Here is a 13,897-nt window from a genome sequence, read left to right as displayed (position 1 = left end):
GCATTGCCAACGTTGAGAGTAGAACAGTCTCTCAGTAGTCTGCAAATCAGACCTTCATCTGCGTCTGATCATTCTTCACGATCAATTCAACTCGACTGCAAACACCCCTTTTAAACCAAACGACAACATCAACGGATTTACCACAGTCTATCGATAGTTTACCACAATCTACGCGTCCTGAGCTATTACCATCAGCCACTCATAATGTATTGCCCTCCTTCTTCTGATACCACTGGCGAGAGCTGCACCAAGTGCATTCAGATTGTCTTCAACCTTTATGAGGCTATAGAAGATCAACAGGTATGATTCTACATACACTGTATACGCTTAAATAGTTTCTCTGTAGTGATATATAAAATACATGCAGTACACAGCGAGACACTGTTGAAACCGATTTAGTGTTGAAGAAGTCAGTCACAAGAACAAACAACATGATTAGTTCGGTTATATAGATTAACGTCATATGAAGAGCTAGTGTCATTTAAGAACAGCCTCATGTATGTGCATTGCGTTGCGATGTGTGGATGTATGTATGACTGTGGATACATCATATATTAACATATGCATCTTTATGCGCGACGCGCACAAGGAAAAACGATAGAATTCTTTGTCAAATGAAAGAAAATTAACCCCTTTAGGTGTTTGGCTATCTGGCGTAGATTATCTGAAAACTTCAAATTTGGGTGATGGCGAGGCTTAACATTAACACGTGTCATTTGGTTATTTCCTGCTATTTCATTCTTGCGATAAACGATACTCACTGTTCTAAACTCTGAACACAGTAGCTAATATACTGTAACATCTAATTTGTTTCAAGGGCGATTTATAATTTTTATTTATCGTAGTAGAGACATATGATATGATAGACAATTGCTATTATTATACCTCACTTTCATTTAGAATGTTCTGATTGGATTAAACTTAATCACATGACATTGAATAAGTTAGATGTTTCCCCGGAAATGGAAGGCGAGGGAAATAACCCCCAGGGAAATAACCCCGAAGGCAATAACCCCAGGGAAATAACCCCCGAGGGAAATAAACCCAGGAAAATAACCCCTTGGAAGCTCCGCACGTGACCCGAAGTTGACGTCATCTGCAGCGTCAACCAAAAATGGCAACGCTTATTTTTTTTGTAGCCAAATAAATTAAGCAACGTTGTTGTTGGGAAATATCTTCATGAGTTCTTTTAACAGAGATTTTTTTCTTTTAATTTTGTTCGGTATTATCAAATAATTATGATGGAATACCCGTTATCAGTTAATGTGAACTTACTCCTACTTATTTGATATTCGCCAGTTCAATTTTCGCCAAGCTATGTTCTGACGAAAATAGCAAAAATTAGACACTGGTGAAAAATACACCGTTATAAAGAAATATGTTTGGATTTTACAGGGTGAGCAAAATTTTCGGGCATCTGTCAAAACAGCGTTTGCAAGAATGCTAACTCGGTTCTATGGACGACGTTTTCGACGTGATATAAGAGAATCACTCGACTCTCATCGAAATAGCACCCACTTCCTGTCATCAGATGTTTACATCCGGAACACATCATCAATGGGCAACATCGTTGTTCTTTTGCTAGAGGTCAAACATCCATTAGGTACGTTGTTACAAGAATGCATAGAGATTATCCAATATAATGCGAAAAGCAGAATACTAAAATAATCTGGCCTGTCATTTTGACAGTGATATTTCAACCCGAGCGAAAGCCTGGGTTGACTAGCCACAATCTTTCGCTCGGGATGAGATATCCCTGTCCACATGACGGATCGTGTAAGATTGTATTTTTCTCTTTGACTTCATTATTATTTGTCTTCCACATTTGTTCTTGCTGTATCCATAATTTTCTTCTAACTTAAAAAGTAGTTTATTTGATATAACGCTCTAATGAAGATGCTTGTAATATGACAGTCGTTTCTCCCTATATCTAGGACCACCGGATTTTCAGGATCCTATATTATCACGACATTACTATTTCTGATATTTGTGTAGGTGGATTTGTTCAGAGTCGTTACCTCGAGTACCTTTTACAGAGAAGGGAAGTGAGGCTATCTTTGGGACAAGACGTAAGTTGTGTTTATTTTATCATGATACAAGATAAGTCTAACAAAAAACATGTGATGCTCTAGGTATACAATTATGATTTTACGTTAAAAGATCCAGATTTCTTTTATCATCTCAATTAAAATTTAAATTGAGCTCGCGTCAGTGGTATCATGAGTTAACTTCTTAACAATATTCGTAGCTTTTTAATATAAAAACGAGAAAAACAAAGTCGGAATCATAGACAAAATGAAGAATCTGAAATAAAAGTTTTTGTTCTTAGCTTAGATTCTATGGAGCAACGCTGACCGAGTTTTCTGTACCTGAAAGTGGAGCTACAGATACAATAAGACCCAAGGACGTGACCGGACGGACGTCAATCTTCGCACAACACTTCGGCCTGTTCCTGGCAGTGATCATTCTATCAAGCTTCGTGGCGTTTACTGGTGTAGTTGCTGTTGTTTATCTTCGGAATAAGGCGAGAACAGGGATGTGGTACTGCCCATCCGGAATACGTTATGCTAAACAAGTATGCATTCTCTGTAATTTTTCATGGATATCTTAGGCCTCATAATCCAATAACAAATTCATTTTTTGTGTTATATACCTGTATCAAACCTTGCAAACATCTTTGATCATTCCCCTTGAATCAAAATCCGTATGGACTTCATAGACTATTGTCTTATGCTTGATAACGTATAATAATACACGTATATACATTTTTTAAGTTGGAGCGCTCCTTATTGACGAAGACAGAAAACCGGCACGTGAGTCACATGACCAACCCTATCCCTGACGTAGACATACTCCGTGGTGAGGAGCCAATGACAGAAACCAGCGGAGAAGGAAGCAGCAGCAGCCGCGCATCTTTAACAGGCGGCAGTCGAAGTAGTAAGGGAAGTTATCCTGGGGTGGATACTTGGGTTGTCCCCCTTGGAGAAGGAATGTCTGACGGACTGGCAGATAAGGAATATGACACACGTTTGTGACAACCATATCTAACGTATTGTTAAACTACATATCGTCTGTTAGGTATCATTGGTAATGTTATGTCGAACGGAGAGCGCTCTTCTATGGATATTTGCATATATTTGTAATTTGTTGTTTGTTGTAGTATTTAATATCAGTGTGAGAATTATATTTTCAGTTTTTCATTTAGCCTTACTCTGTATACTCTGATGTGTCTAGTATTCTTTAAGATTTGATCATAAAACTAGTACAATGCCATCCTCGATACTCCAATTGTCACTACCAATGTCGTTATATGTGGTTGGTTGTATGACTTTAAAGCGTCGCTCTCTACATAATCTTTAAAGGAAAACTACATCACTAATGCTGCTTCAATTCAATCATAATGACTTTAAACGACTTTGCATATCCAATGATAGACTTAAAAATAATACATATTTTAATGACGTCACATACAACTGACCACTAAAAAACGTTGTTTGTTATCGACGTTTTTTTAATCTTTCAATATTTCATTAATTTAATTGGATATGTTAGAGTCGTTAGTTTTGCATAGACTGAAAGAATTATGCCGCTTTGCGTCTATGAAGAATGTCATTCTATGAAGAATGAAGAATATCTTTATTTGAGATTAATGCTTAAAGATGCTCCACCGCCGACAGAGCATAAAACAATACTCATTATCTGAATAATAATTCGTGTTTAATCGTGTACATATATGTAGATGTCTAATTAGCACTAACAATAATATAAAACAATTTATTTTGCTTTTGGTGCATGCGCAATCAGTACTTTATCCCATACAAGACATAGTGCCACGGGATGTTTTAAGAGTAAAGTAAGTAACTTTTGTAACTGAAAAAATATCAATACGTCTGCTCTTGTTTTTGATAGGGAACAAATACCGTTTGTTAGCGGTGGATCATATCTAAGAATATACCATAGTCGTAACCTGCTATATGATTAATTAATTAGATGTGTCATTCGGAGTATACAAATATTTATAGAAAGAAAGTAATTTGTCGGGATTTATATCATAGTTTATCGATATTTACATGTGATTTATTATTTATTTGTATATTAATTTATCCATGGTTGTGCTTAAGAATATTAAACATTCCTTAAAACTACAGTATATATCTACCTTGTCCAAATAAGTAAGGCCAGTATATTTGGTTATGATCATTCAGGTCTGTCAGAGTTACGTCCCTTTGTTTCGCTTCTTTGATCAGTACTGACAAGGTGAAACAAAGGGAAATAACTCGATTAAAATAAATAGAAATCCGGTTCTTGTACATAGATATATATTATTGAACTACATAATATATCGTTTTCTTAGTATGCTTTATAGATATAGATATTGATCATAAAAATAATTACCCATCCAATTCTAACTGTATCAGCTCGTCCGCAAATGTAATAAAACGTTGGACGTTTAATCATATTAATAAAACAATTGTTAGATATTACCTTTGTTGTCCTTCAATTATTTTGTTCAAAGTTTCTGATACGTTATACCAATACATAATGATACTAAAAACTTTTCAGTCGACAGTAAATATTACTCTTTGAACCTTTCAAAACCGTATAGTGTTATGTAGAACAGGTGATATTCCAAGCTCTTAAATACAGATACGAAGCTGTACAAACAAAGTTAGATTATGTTGATACCCTTTTAAAAGGTTATTCTACTTTCTACTTCTATCTTCATACTTTCTGCTATAGAAACAATCTATAGTTTCTCTCCTTTCTAACTGACTACATTCTATGTAACGTTTCTCTTGGCACCGCCTCACTTTTGGCCTTCGGTTGGGGGTTCATCCCTGTGAGGATGGGTCTCGGTTCTGGGTTTGATTAGAATAGTCTATAAATGTGGTAGTTTTTGTTCCTGTTCAAGGAAGTGGGGCGATTGGTTTGTCCGTTGTCAGTATAATGTCACCGTAAAGTAAAGTCATCTCATATATTGTAACTCTTTAGATTATGCCAAATACATCTATGAAATAAAAAGGAAGATACAAATACTAAATTTTGTTTTAACTATCTTTTATTATTCCTTTCTCATACACATACAGCCAACATTTATTCTCACTCGATAGAAATATTTGTAACTAAAACCGATCATATCTTTTCAAACATGTTCAGCGTCTTAGTCAGCAAATATATTGTACGAATAAAACTAATCATATCTTTCAAATATGAACAGTTTCTTAATCATTTACATTTACAACTTCAACTGATTATATCTTCTCAAACATGTTGTTTCTTAATAATAATATTTATAACTTAACCTGATCATATTTTTTCATACATGTCCAGTTTCTATTAAATATGTTTTACCGTCGAAGATTAAACAATATTCATCATTTGGAAAAACAATAAAATTAAACCGTGAATATTTATATTTCTTAATAAACAAAAATCATAAAAAAAAATATTTGCTTTGCTTTTGTTATCTGTGGAAACATCACCTCTTTTCATATAGGGCATAGTGCCATGTACTGTTTACAGGATACAGTTTATTATTTTAAATATTTTCATTCTGAATAATAATACGAACTTCAAACTTTTCAATTATGCTAATATTGTACAGTAAGTATCTGGTGTAAACGAAGAAAAATAAAGTGTACTTATTTGTCTCCATTCATTTTGATATATTAAAAACAATTTTCATTCGTTGGCAGTAAAGCATCTTTCACAATGTTACTTACAACTTAAACCAATTAATCCTTTCGAACATGTTTGATCAGGTTCTTTTAACAAAACCATTTACAACTGAAACCGATCATATCTTTTCAAATATGTTCAGTTTCTTAATACTATCATTTACAACTAAAACCGATCATATCTTTTCAAACATGTTCAGTTTCTTAATACTAATATTTACAATTAAAACCGATCATATCTTTTCAAACATATTCAGTTTCTTAATACTTATGTTTACAAATAAAACCGATCATATCTTTTCAAACATGTTCAGTTTCTTACACTAATATTTATAACTAAAACCGATCATATCTTTTCAAACATGTTCAGTTTCTTACACTAATATTTATAACTAAAACCGATCATATCTTTTCAAACATGTTCAGTTTCTTAATACTAATATTTACAACTAAAACCGATCATATCTTTTCAAACATGTTCAGTTTCTTAATACTTATGTTTACAAATAAAACCGATCATATCTTTTCAAACATGTTCAGTTTCTTAATACTAATATTTACAACTAAAACCGACCATATCTTTTCAAACATGTTCAGTTTCTTAATACTAATATTTACAACTAAAACCGATCATATCTTTTCAAACATGTTCAGTTTCTTAATACTAATATTTACAACTAAAAACCGATCATATCTTTTCAAACATGTTCAGTTTCTTAATACTTATGTTTACAACTAAAACCGATCATATCTTTTCAAACATGTTCAGTTTCTTAATACTAATATTTACAACTAAAACCGATCATATCTTTTCAAACATGTTCAGTTTCTTAATACTAATATTTACAACTAAAACCGATCATATCTTTTCAAACATGTTCAGTTTCTTAATACTAATATTTACAACACAAACCGATCATTCTTTTCAAACATGTTCAGTTTCTTAATAATATTTACAACTAACCGATCATTTCTTTTCAAACATGTTCAGTTTCTTAATACTTATGTCTACAACTAAAACCGATCATATCTTTTCAAACATGTTCAGTTTCTTAATACTAATATTTACAACTAAAACCGATCATATCTTTTCAAACATGTTCAGTTTCTTAATACTAATATTTACAACTAAAACCGATCATATCTTTTCAAACATGTTCAGTTTCTTAATACTTATATTTACAACTAAAACCGATCATATCTTTTCAAACATGTTCAGTTTCTTAATACTAATATTTACAACTAAAACCGATCATATCTTTTCAAACATGTTCAGTTTCTTAATACTAATATTTACAACTAAAACCGATCATATCTTTTCAAACATGTTCAGTTTCTTAATACTTATATTTACAACTAAAACCGATCATATCTTTTCAAACATGTTCAGTTTCTTTATACTAATATTTACAACTAAAACCGATCATATCTTTTCAAACATGTTCAGTTTCTTAATACTTATATTTACAACTAAAACCGATCATATCTTTTCAAACATGTTCAGTTTCTTAATACTAATATTTACAACTAAAACCGATCATATCTTTTCAAACATGTTCAGTTTCTTAATACTAATATTTACAACTAAAACCGATCATATCTTTTCAAACATGTTCAGTTTCTTAATACTTATGTTTACAAATAAAACCGATCATATCTTTTCAAACATGTTCAGTTTCTTAATACTTATATTTACAACTAAAACCGATCATATCTTTTCGAACATGTTCAGTTTCTTAATACTAATATTTACAACTAAAAACCGATCATATCTTTTCAAACATGTTCAGTTTCTTTATACTAATATTTACAACTAAAACCGATCATATCTTTTCAAACATGTTCAGTTTCTTAATACTTATATTTACAACTAAAACCGATCATATCTTTTCAAACATGTTCAGTTTCTTAATACTAATATTTACAACTAAAACCGATCATATCTTTTCAAACATGTTCAGTTTCTTAATACTAATATTTACAACACAAACCGATCATTTCTTTTCAAACATGTTCAGTTTCTTAATACTTATATCTACAACTAAAACCGATCATATCTTTTCAAACATGTTCAGTTTCTTAATACTAATATTTACAACTAAAACCGATCATATCTTTTCAAGCATGTTCAGTTTCTTAATACTAATATTTACAACACAAACCGATCATTTCTTTTCAAACATGTTCAGTTTCTTAATACTTATGTCTACAACTAAAACCGATCATATCTTTTCAAACATGTTCAGTTTCTCAATACTAATATTTACAACTCAGCCGATCATATCTTTTCAAATATGTTCAGTTTCTCAATACTTATATTTACAACTAAAACCGATCATATCTTTTCGAACATGTTCAGTTTCTTAATACTAATATTTACAACTAAAACCGATCATATCTTTTCAAACATGTTCAGTTTCTTAATACTAATATTTACAACTAAAACCGATCATATCTTTTCAAACATGTTCAGTTTCTTAATACTTATATTTACAACTAAAACCGATCATATCTTTTCGAACATGTTCAGTTTCTTAATACTTATATTTACAACTAAAACCGATCATATCTTTTCAAACATGTTCAGTTTCTTAATACTAATATTTACAACTAAAACCGATCATATCTTTTCAAACATGTTCAGTTTCTTAATACTAATATTTACAACTAAAACCGATCATATCTTTTCAAACATGTTCAGTTTCTTAATACTTATATTTACAACTAAAACCGATCATATCTTTTCAAACATGTTCAGTTTCTTAATACTAATATTTACAACTAAAACCGATCATATCTTTTCAAACATGTTCAGTTTTCTTAATACTTATATTTACAACTAAAACCGATCATATCTTTTCAAACATGTTCAGTTTCTTAATACTAATATTTACAACTAAAACCGATCATATCTTTTCAAACATGTTCAGTTTCTTAATACTAATATTTTACAACACAAACCGATCATTTCTTTTCAAACATGTTCAGTTTCTTAATACTTATATCTACAACTAAAACCGATCATATCTTTTCAAACATGTTCAGTTTCTTAATACTTATATTTACAACTAAAACCGATCATATCTTTTCGAACATGTTCAGTTTCTTAATACTAATATTTACAACTAAAACCGATCATATCTTTTCAAACATGTTCAGTTTCTTTATACTAATATTTACAACTAAAACCGATCATATCTTTTCAAACATGTTCAGTTTCTTAATACTTATATTTACAACTAAAACCGATCATATCTTTTCAAACATGTTCAGTTTCTTAATACTAATATTTACAACTAAAACCGATCATATCTTTTCAAACATGTTCCGTTTCTTAATAATAATATTTACAACACAAACCGATCATATCTTTTCAAACATGTTCAGTTTCTTAATACTTATATCTACAACTAAAACCGATCATATCTTTTCAAACATGTTCAGTTTCTTAATACTAATATTTACAACTAAAACCGATCATATCTTTTCAAGCATGTTCAGTTTCTTAATACTAATATTTACAACACAAACCGATCATTTCTTTTCAAACATGTTCAGTTTCTTAATACTTATGTCTACAACTAAAACCGATCATATCTTTTCAAACATGTTCAGTTTCTTAATACTAATATTTACAACTAAAACCGATCATATCTTTTCAAACATGTTCAGTTTCTTAATACTTATATTTACAACTAAAACCGATCATATCTTTTCGAACATGTTCAGTTTCTTAATACTAATATTTACAACTAAAAACCGATCATATCTTTTCAAACATGTTCAGTTTCTTTATACTAATATTTACAACTTAAACCGATCATATCTTTTCAAACATGTTCAGTTTCTTAATACTAATATTTACAACTAAAACCGATCATATCTTTTCAAACATGTTCAGTTTCTTTATATACTAATATTTACAACTAAAACCGATCATATCTTTTCAAACATGTTCAGTTTCTTAATACTTATATTTACAACTAAAACCGATCATATCTTTTCAAACATGTTCAGTTTCTTAATACTAATAATTACAACTCAAACCGATCATATCTTTTCAAACATGTTCAGTTTCTCAATACTAATATTTACAACTCAACCGATCATATCTTTTCAAATATGTTCAGTTTCTTAATACTTATATCTACAACTAAAACCGATCATATCTTTTCAAACATGTTCAGTTTCTTAATACTTATATTTACAACTAAAACCGATCATATCTTTTCGAACATGTTCAGTTTCTTAATACTAATATTTACAACTAAAACCGATCATATCTTTTCAAACATGTTCAGTTTCTTTATACTAATATTTACAACTAAAACCGATCATATCTTTTCAAACATGTTCAGTTTCTTAATACTTATATTTACAACTAAAACCGATCATATCTTTTCAAACATGTTCAGTTTCTTAATACTAATATTTACAACTAAAACCGATCATATCTTTTCAAACATGTTCAGTTTCTTAATACTAATATTTACAACACAAACCGATCATTTCTTTTCAAACATGTTCAGTTTCTTAATACTTATATCTACAACTAAAACCGATCATATCTTTTCAAACATGTTCAGTTTCTTAATACTAATATTTACAACTAAAACCGATCATATCTTTCCAAACATGTTCAGTTTCTCAATATTAATATTTACAACTAAAACCTATCATATCTTTTCAAACATGTTCAGTTTCTCAATACTAATATTTACAACTCAGCCGATCACATATTTTCCAACATGTCCACTGTCTTAGTCAGCGAATACAATTAATCATATCTTTAAAATATGTTCAGTTTCTTAATAATAATATTAACATGAAAAAATTGAAACCGGCTATGTCTTTTCAAACATAATCAATTTCTTAGTAATAATGTTTACAAATTAAACCGACCATATCTTTTCAAACATGTTCAGTTTCTTGATAATAATATTTACAAATAAAACCGATCATGTCTTTTCAGCGTTTTGGTCAGCAAATAAATTATACGAATAAATTAATCATATCTTGCAAATTTGTTCAGTTTCTTGATAATGATAATAACATGTACACCTGAAACCGGCTATGTCTTTTCAAACATATTCAGTTTCGAAATAATAATATTCAGAACTAAAACTGATCATATCTTTTCAAACATGATTGGTTTCATTTAAAAATATTTAACATGTATACAACTTAAACCAATCATATATGTTCATACCTGATCAATTTATATTACGCGGATTCTCACAAAAGTTTTCAAACAAAATTTATTTCATAATCCAATGAAGTTAAAAATAGTGACATCAATGCTTATAATTAATTTTTCGTGTACTTGATGAATAGAACACATTTAAGCATACGATTCTATTGTTTTCTGGTGGATTATTTTTCCAAATTAATACTCAATGTCGATGTCTCTATATATTGTGACGTCATGATTACGTCGGAATTTCGCTATATTCTCGGATACTTTTCTTCGAAGAGGTAGGAAGACAAAGAATATGCCAATAAAAAAGTCGGAATTAGTATGAAAACAAAGAAAAATTAATTATTTACATTTTAAACCGATCATATCGTTTCAAACATACTTAGTTTCTATTTAAGATGCACCACCGCCGACTGATCATAAGGAATATTTATGGTTAGGACAAACACTGAAGTTTAATCGAGCATATATCTTATATATATGTCTTAGTAACACAAAATACATATACAATAATTTGCTTTGCTTTTGTTTTCTGCGCAATCAGTACCACATTCCATATAGGGTCTAGTGACATGGGATTATTCGGGGAGCAAATTATCATTTTAGATATTTTTATTCAAATTAATAGTAAGTTTTTTTTTCAAAATTTTTCAATGATGGTAACAGTCTAAAGACATATAAACAATTCGTGTCCTCCCGTTTGAATACACAACAAATACTATATGTTGGCTGTGTAGCATATCTAAAAATACTATTTACAATTTAAACTATCATTATTTTTCACACATGTCCAGCGGCTTGGTCAGCAAATATATTATAGGAATAAAACCAATCATATATTTAAAATATGTTCAGTTTCTTAAAAACACCAACCATTAACATGTACAGCTGAAACCGGTCATATCTTTGCAAACAATATTTAGTTTCCAAATAAATCTTAGCAAACATGTTCAAGAACTAAAACCAAACACATCTTTTCAAACATGTTTAGTTTCTATTAACAAATCTATTTACAACTTAAACCGATCATATCATTCAAACATGTTCAGTTTCTATTTGCAACGCTTTTCACAACTTAAACCGATCATATCTTTTCAAACAATTGTCTTAGTAAAAATGTCTAGTATCAAAATTAAGCATACCTTTTAAACATATCCAGTTTCGTAATAACAATATTAAGAATAAATCCGATCATATGTTTTCAAACATGTTCAGTTCTATTACAGATACTTCACCGCCGACAGATAATAAAATAAACATTCTTCGGACAAAAATAAAATGTTATTTTGAATATATATATTATATGTCTTAATGAAACAAAATACATATAAAATAATTGACTCTGATTTTGTAGTCTGTGAAATCAGTTTATGTACATCATTCCATTAAGGGCATGGCTGTATTTGGTATGAAATTTATTATCATTTTAATATTTCTATACTGAATATCAATAAGAAGATTACACTTTTTAATGATGGTAATACTGTAAAGTAAGAAGCTTTTGTAAATGAAGAAACATATTAATTCGTCTCCTCCCGTTTTAGTACATAAACAATATCATTGGTCGGCGGTGTAGTATCTTTAACATTAAACAATTAACAACTTTAACTGATCTTATATTTTCAAATGTGTTCAGTATCTTATTAATAATGATATGGTAAATTTACGCGGTCCCACTAAAAGACCACCCTATAACTTAATTTTCCACATGCTATAATTAATGGTAAAGTGACTTTTTCGTTACATTACATTGATGCTCTTTATACACATTTAGCATTTCCTTTTCTAAGAAACCAAGTCTGACACTCAACCGAGCGAGATAGCTAAAATGAATTTTCTTAACTGTGTACTTATTAATAAAACCTAGCACGTATCTCCAAAACCTATTTGTTCAACATAATGAAAACTCCTATTTACAAATAGTGTCCTATTTTCAAATAGTGTCCTTTTCATATTCTGATTCCAGCGTTTTACACCTTTACAGAGAATTATTTTCACAACAGAACCGAACAATGGAATTGATCTTATGTTTATCAGTGAAAATAAAATATTGCATTGCGAAAACTTTTAACAGGATGATAAATATTGTTCTGGCATACTCTTAGCAATTTCTTAGGTACGTGAAAAGTTTTCTCAGATATGTATATTGTTCGTGTTATTACAATCTCAGGTTATATACATAATAAATACGATATACATTAACATTATGTATAAACTTGTGTTTAATTGTAAGACTACCATTATACGTTAACTTCGTAGAAGACATTGAAAACATGCCTATTAAAACAATATGATATGTATACTCAATAAATTATCAGGCCATGAACATATTAAGTATTCACACCACAAAAAACATGTGTTTAATTAATTGTAAGAACACCTTTATACATACAAATCTTATTATGTTATTAACTAATATTCAATAGTTTCCTATATACAAAAACAGTTAATGAACATTCTACCTGTTTACGTATCTGTTCTGATATCAAACCTTATATATTTCAATAAAATTATCAGGTCATAATAAATATTCACACTACAAAAACTGAAACAATTAATTGTAAGAGTACTTTTATATATACAAATGTTGTTATGTTATACACTAATATTCAATACTTTCCTGTATACAAACACAGCTAATGAACATTCAACCTGTTTACGTATCTGTTCAGATATCAAACCTTTTGTATAAAAATATGCTTATAATACACATATGCCTCAAATACACTCAAAATGAATGTTGACAGTGTTAGCATTGTTATGAATTACGTTATGATTCAGAAGTTTTCGATTTATAATCGAAAAATAAGTGCGTTCTTTGACAAGATATTTATGAGTTGTGTTAAATATAAGGTCAATAACACGATAAATATTTACACTATGAATAGCAATGCTTTATATATGGTAACGTTCAAATAAATAAATAAATCATTAAAACCTATGTATACGAACTATAAACCAATCTAAAATAAATTCATTGTTTATTCATAACATATTCATTGAATCATTTATCAATAATGTT

At 29.7% G+C, this 13,897-nt stretch overlaps 1 protein-coding gene across 1 annotated transcript; it reads left to right on the top strand.

The window, feature by feature from the left end:
* The first annotated feature begins 204 nt into the window (after nt 1-204).
* On the top strand, nt 205-3,974 carry LOC138305026 (uncharacterized). The gene is made up of 5 exons (XM_069245438.1): nt 205-300; nt 1,396-1,603; nt 1,996-2,069; nt 2,330-2,575; nt 2,775-3,974. Exons 1-5 carry the CDS (start codon nt 205-207, stop codon nt 3,033-3,035), a joined length of 885 nt encoding a protein of 294 aa, XP_069101539.1. The 3' UTR covers nt 3,036-3,974.
* Nucleotides 3,975-13,897: the final 9,923 nt, after the last annotated feature.

Source organism: Argopecten irradians, chromosome 12, assembly GCF_041381155.1.
Source record: "Argopecten irradians isolate NY chromosome 12, Ai_NY, whole genome shotgun sequence".
Classification (NCBI taxonomy): domain Eukaryota; kingdom Metazoa; phylum Mollusca; class Bivalvia; order Pectinida; family Pectinidae; genus Argopecten; species Argopecten irradians.
The sequence above is the reverse complement of the archived record's forward strand: the minus strand, read 5'-3'. Positions and strand labels throughout refer to the sequence as shown.

Coding starts and splice junctions, on each gene's coding strand:
- LOC138305026 (XM_069245438.1), top strand. CDS start 205: ATGTATTGCCCTCCTTCTTCTGATACCACTGGCGAGAGCTGCACCAAG. Junction 301..1,395: donor AGGCTATAGAAGATCAACAG/GTATGATTCTAC, acceptor TGGATTTTACAG/GGTGAGCAAAATTTTCGGGC. Junction 2,576..2,774: donor GAATACGTTATGCTAAACAA/GTATGCATTCTC, acceptor ACATTTTTTAAG/TTGGAGCGCTCCTTATTGAC.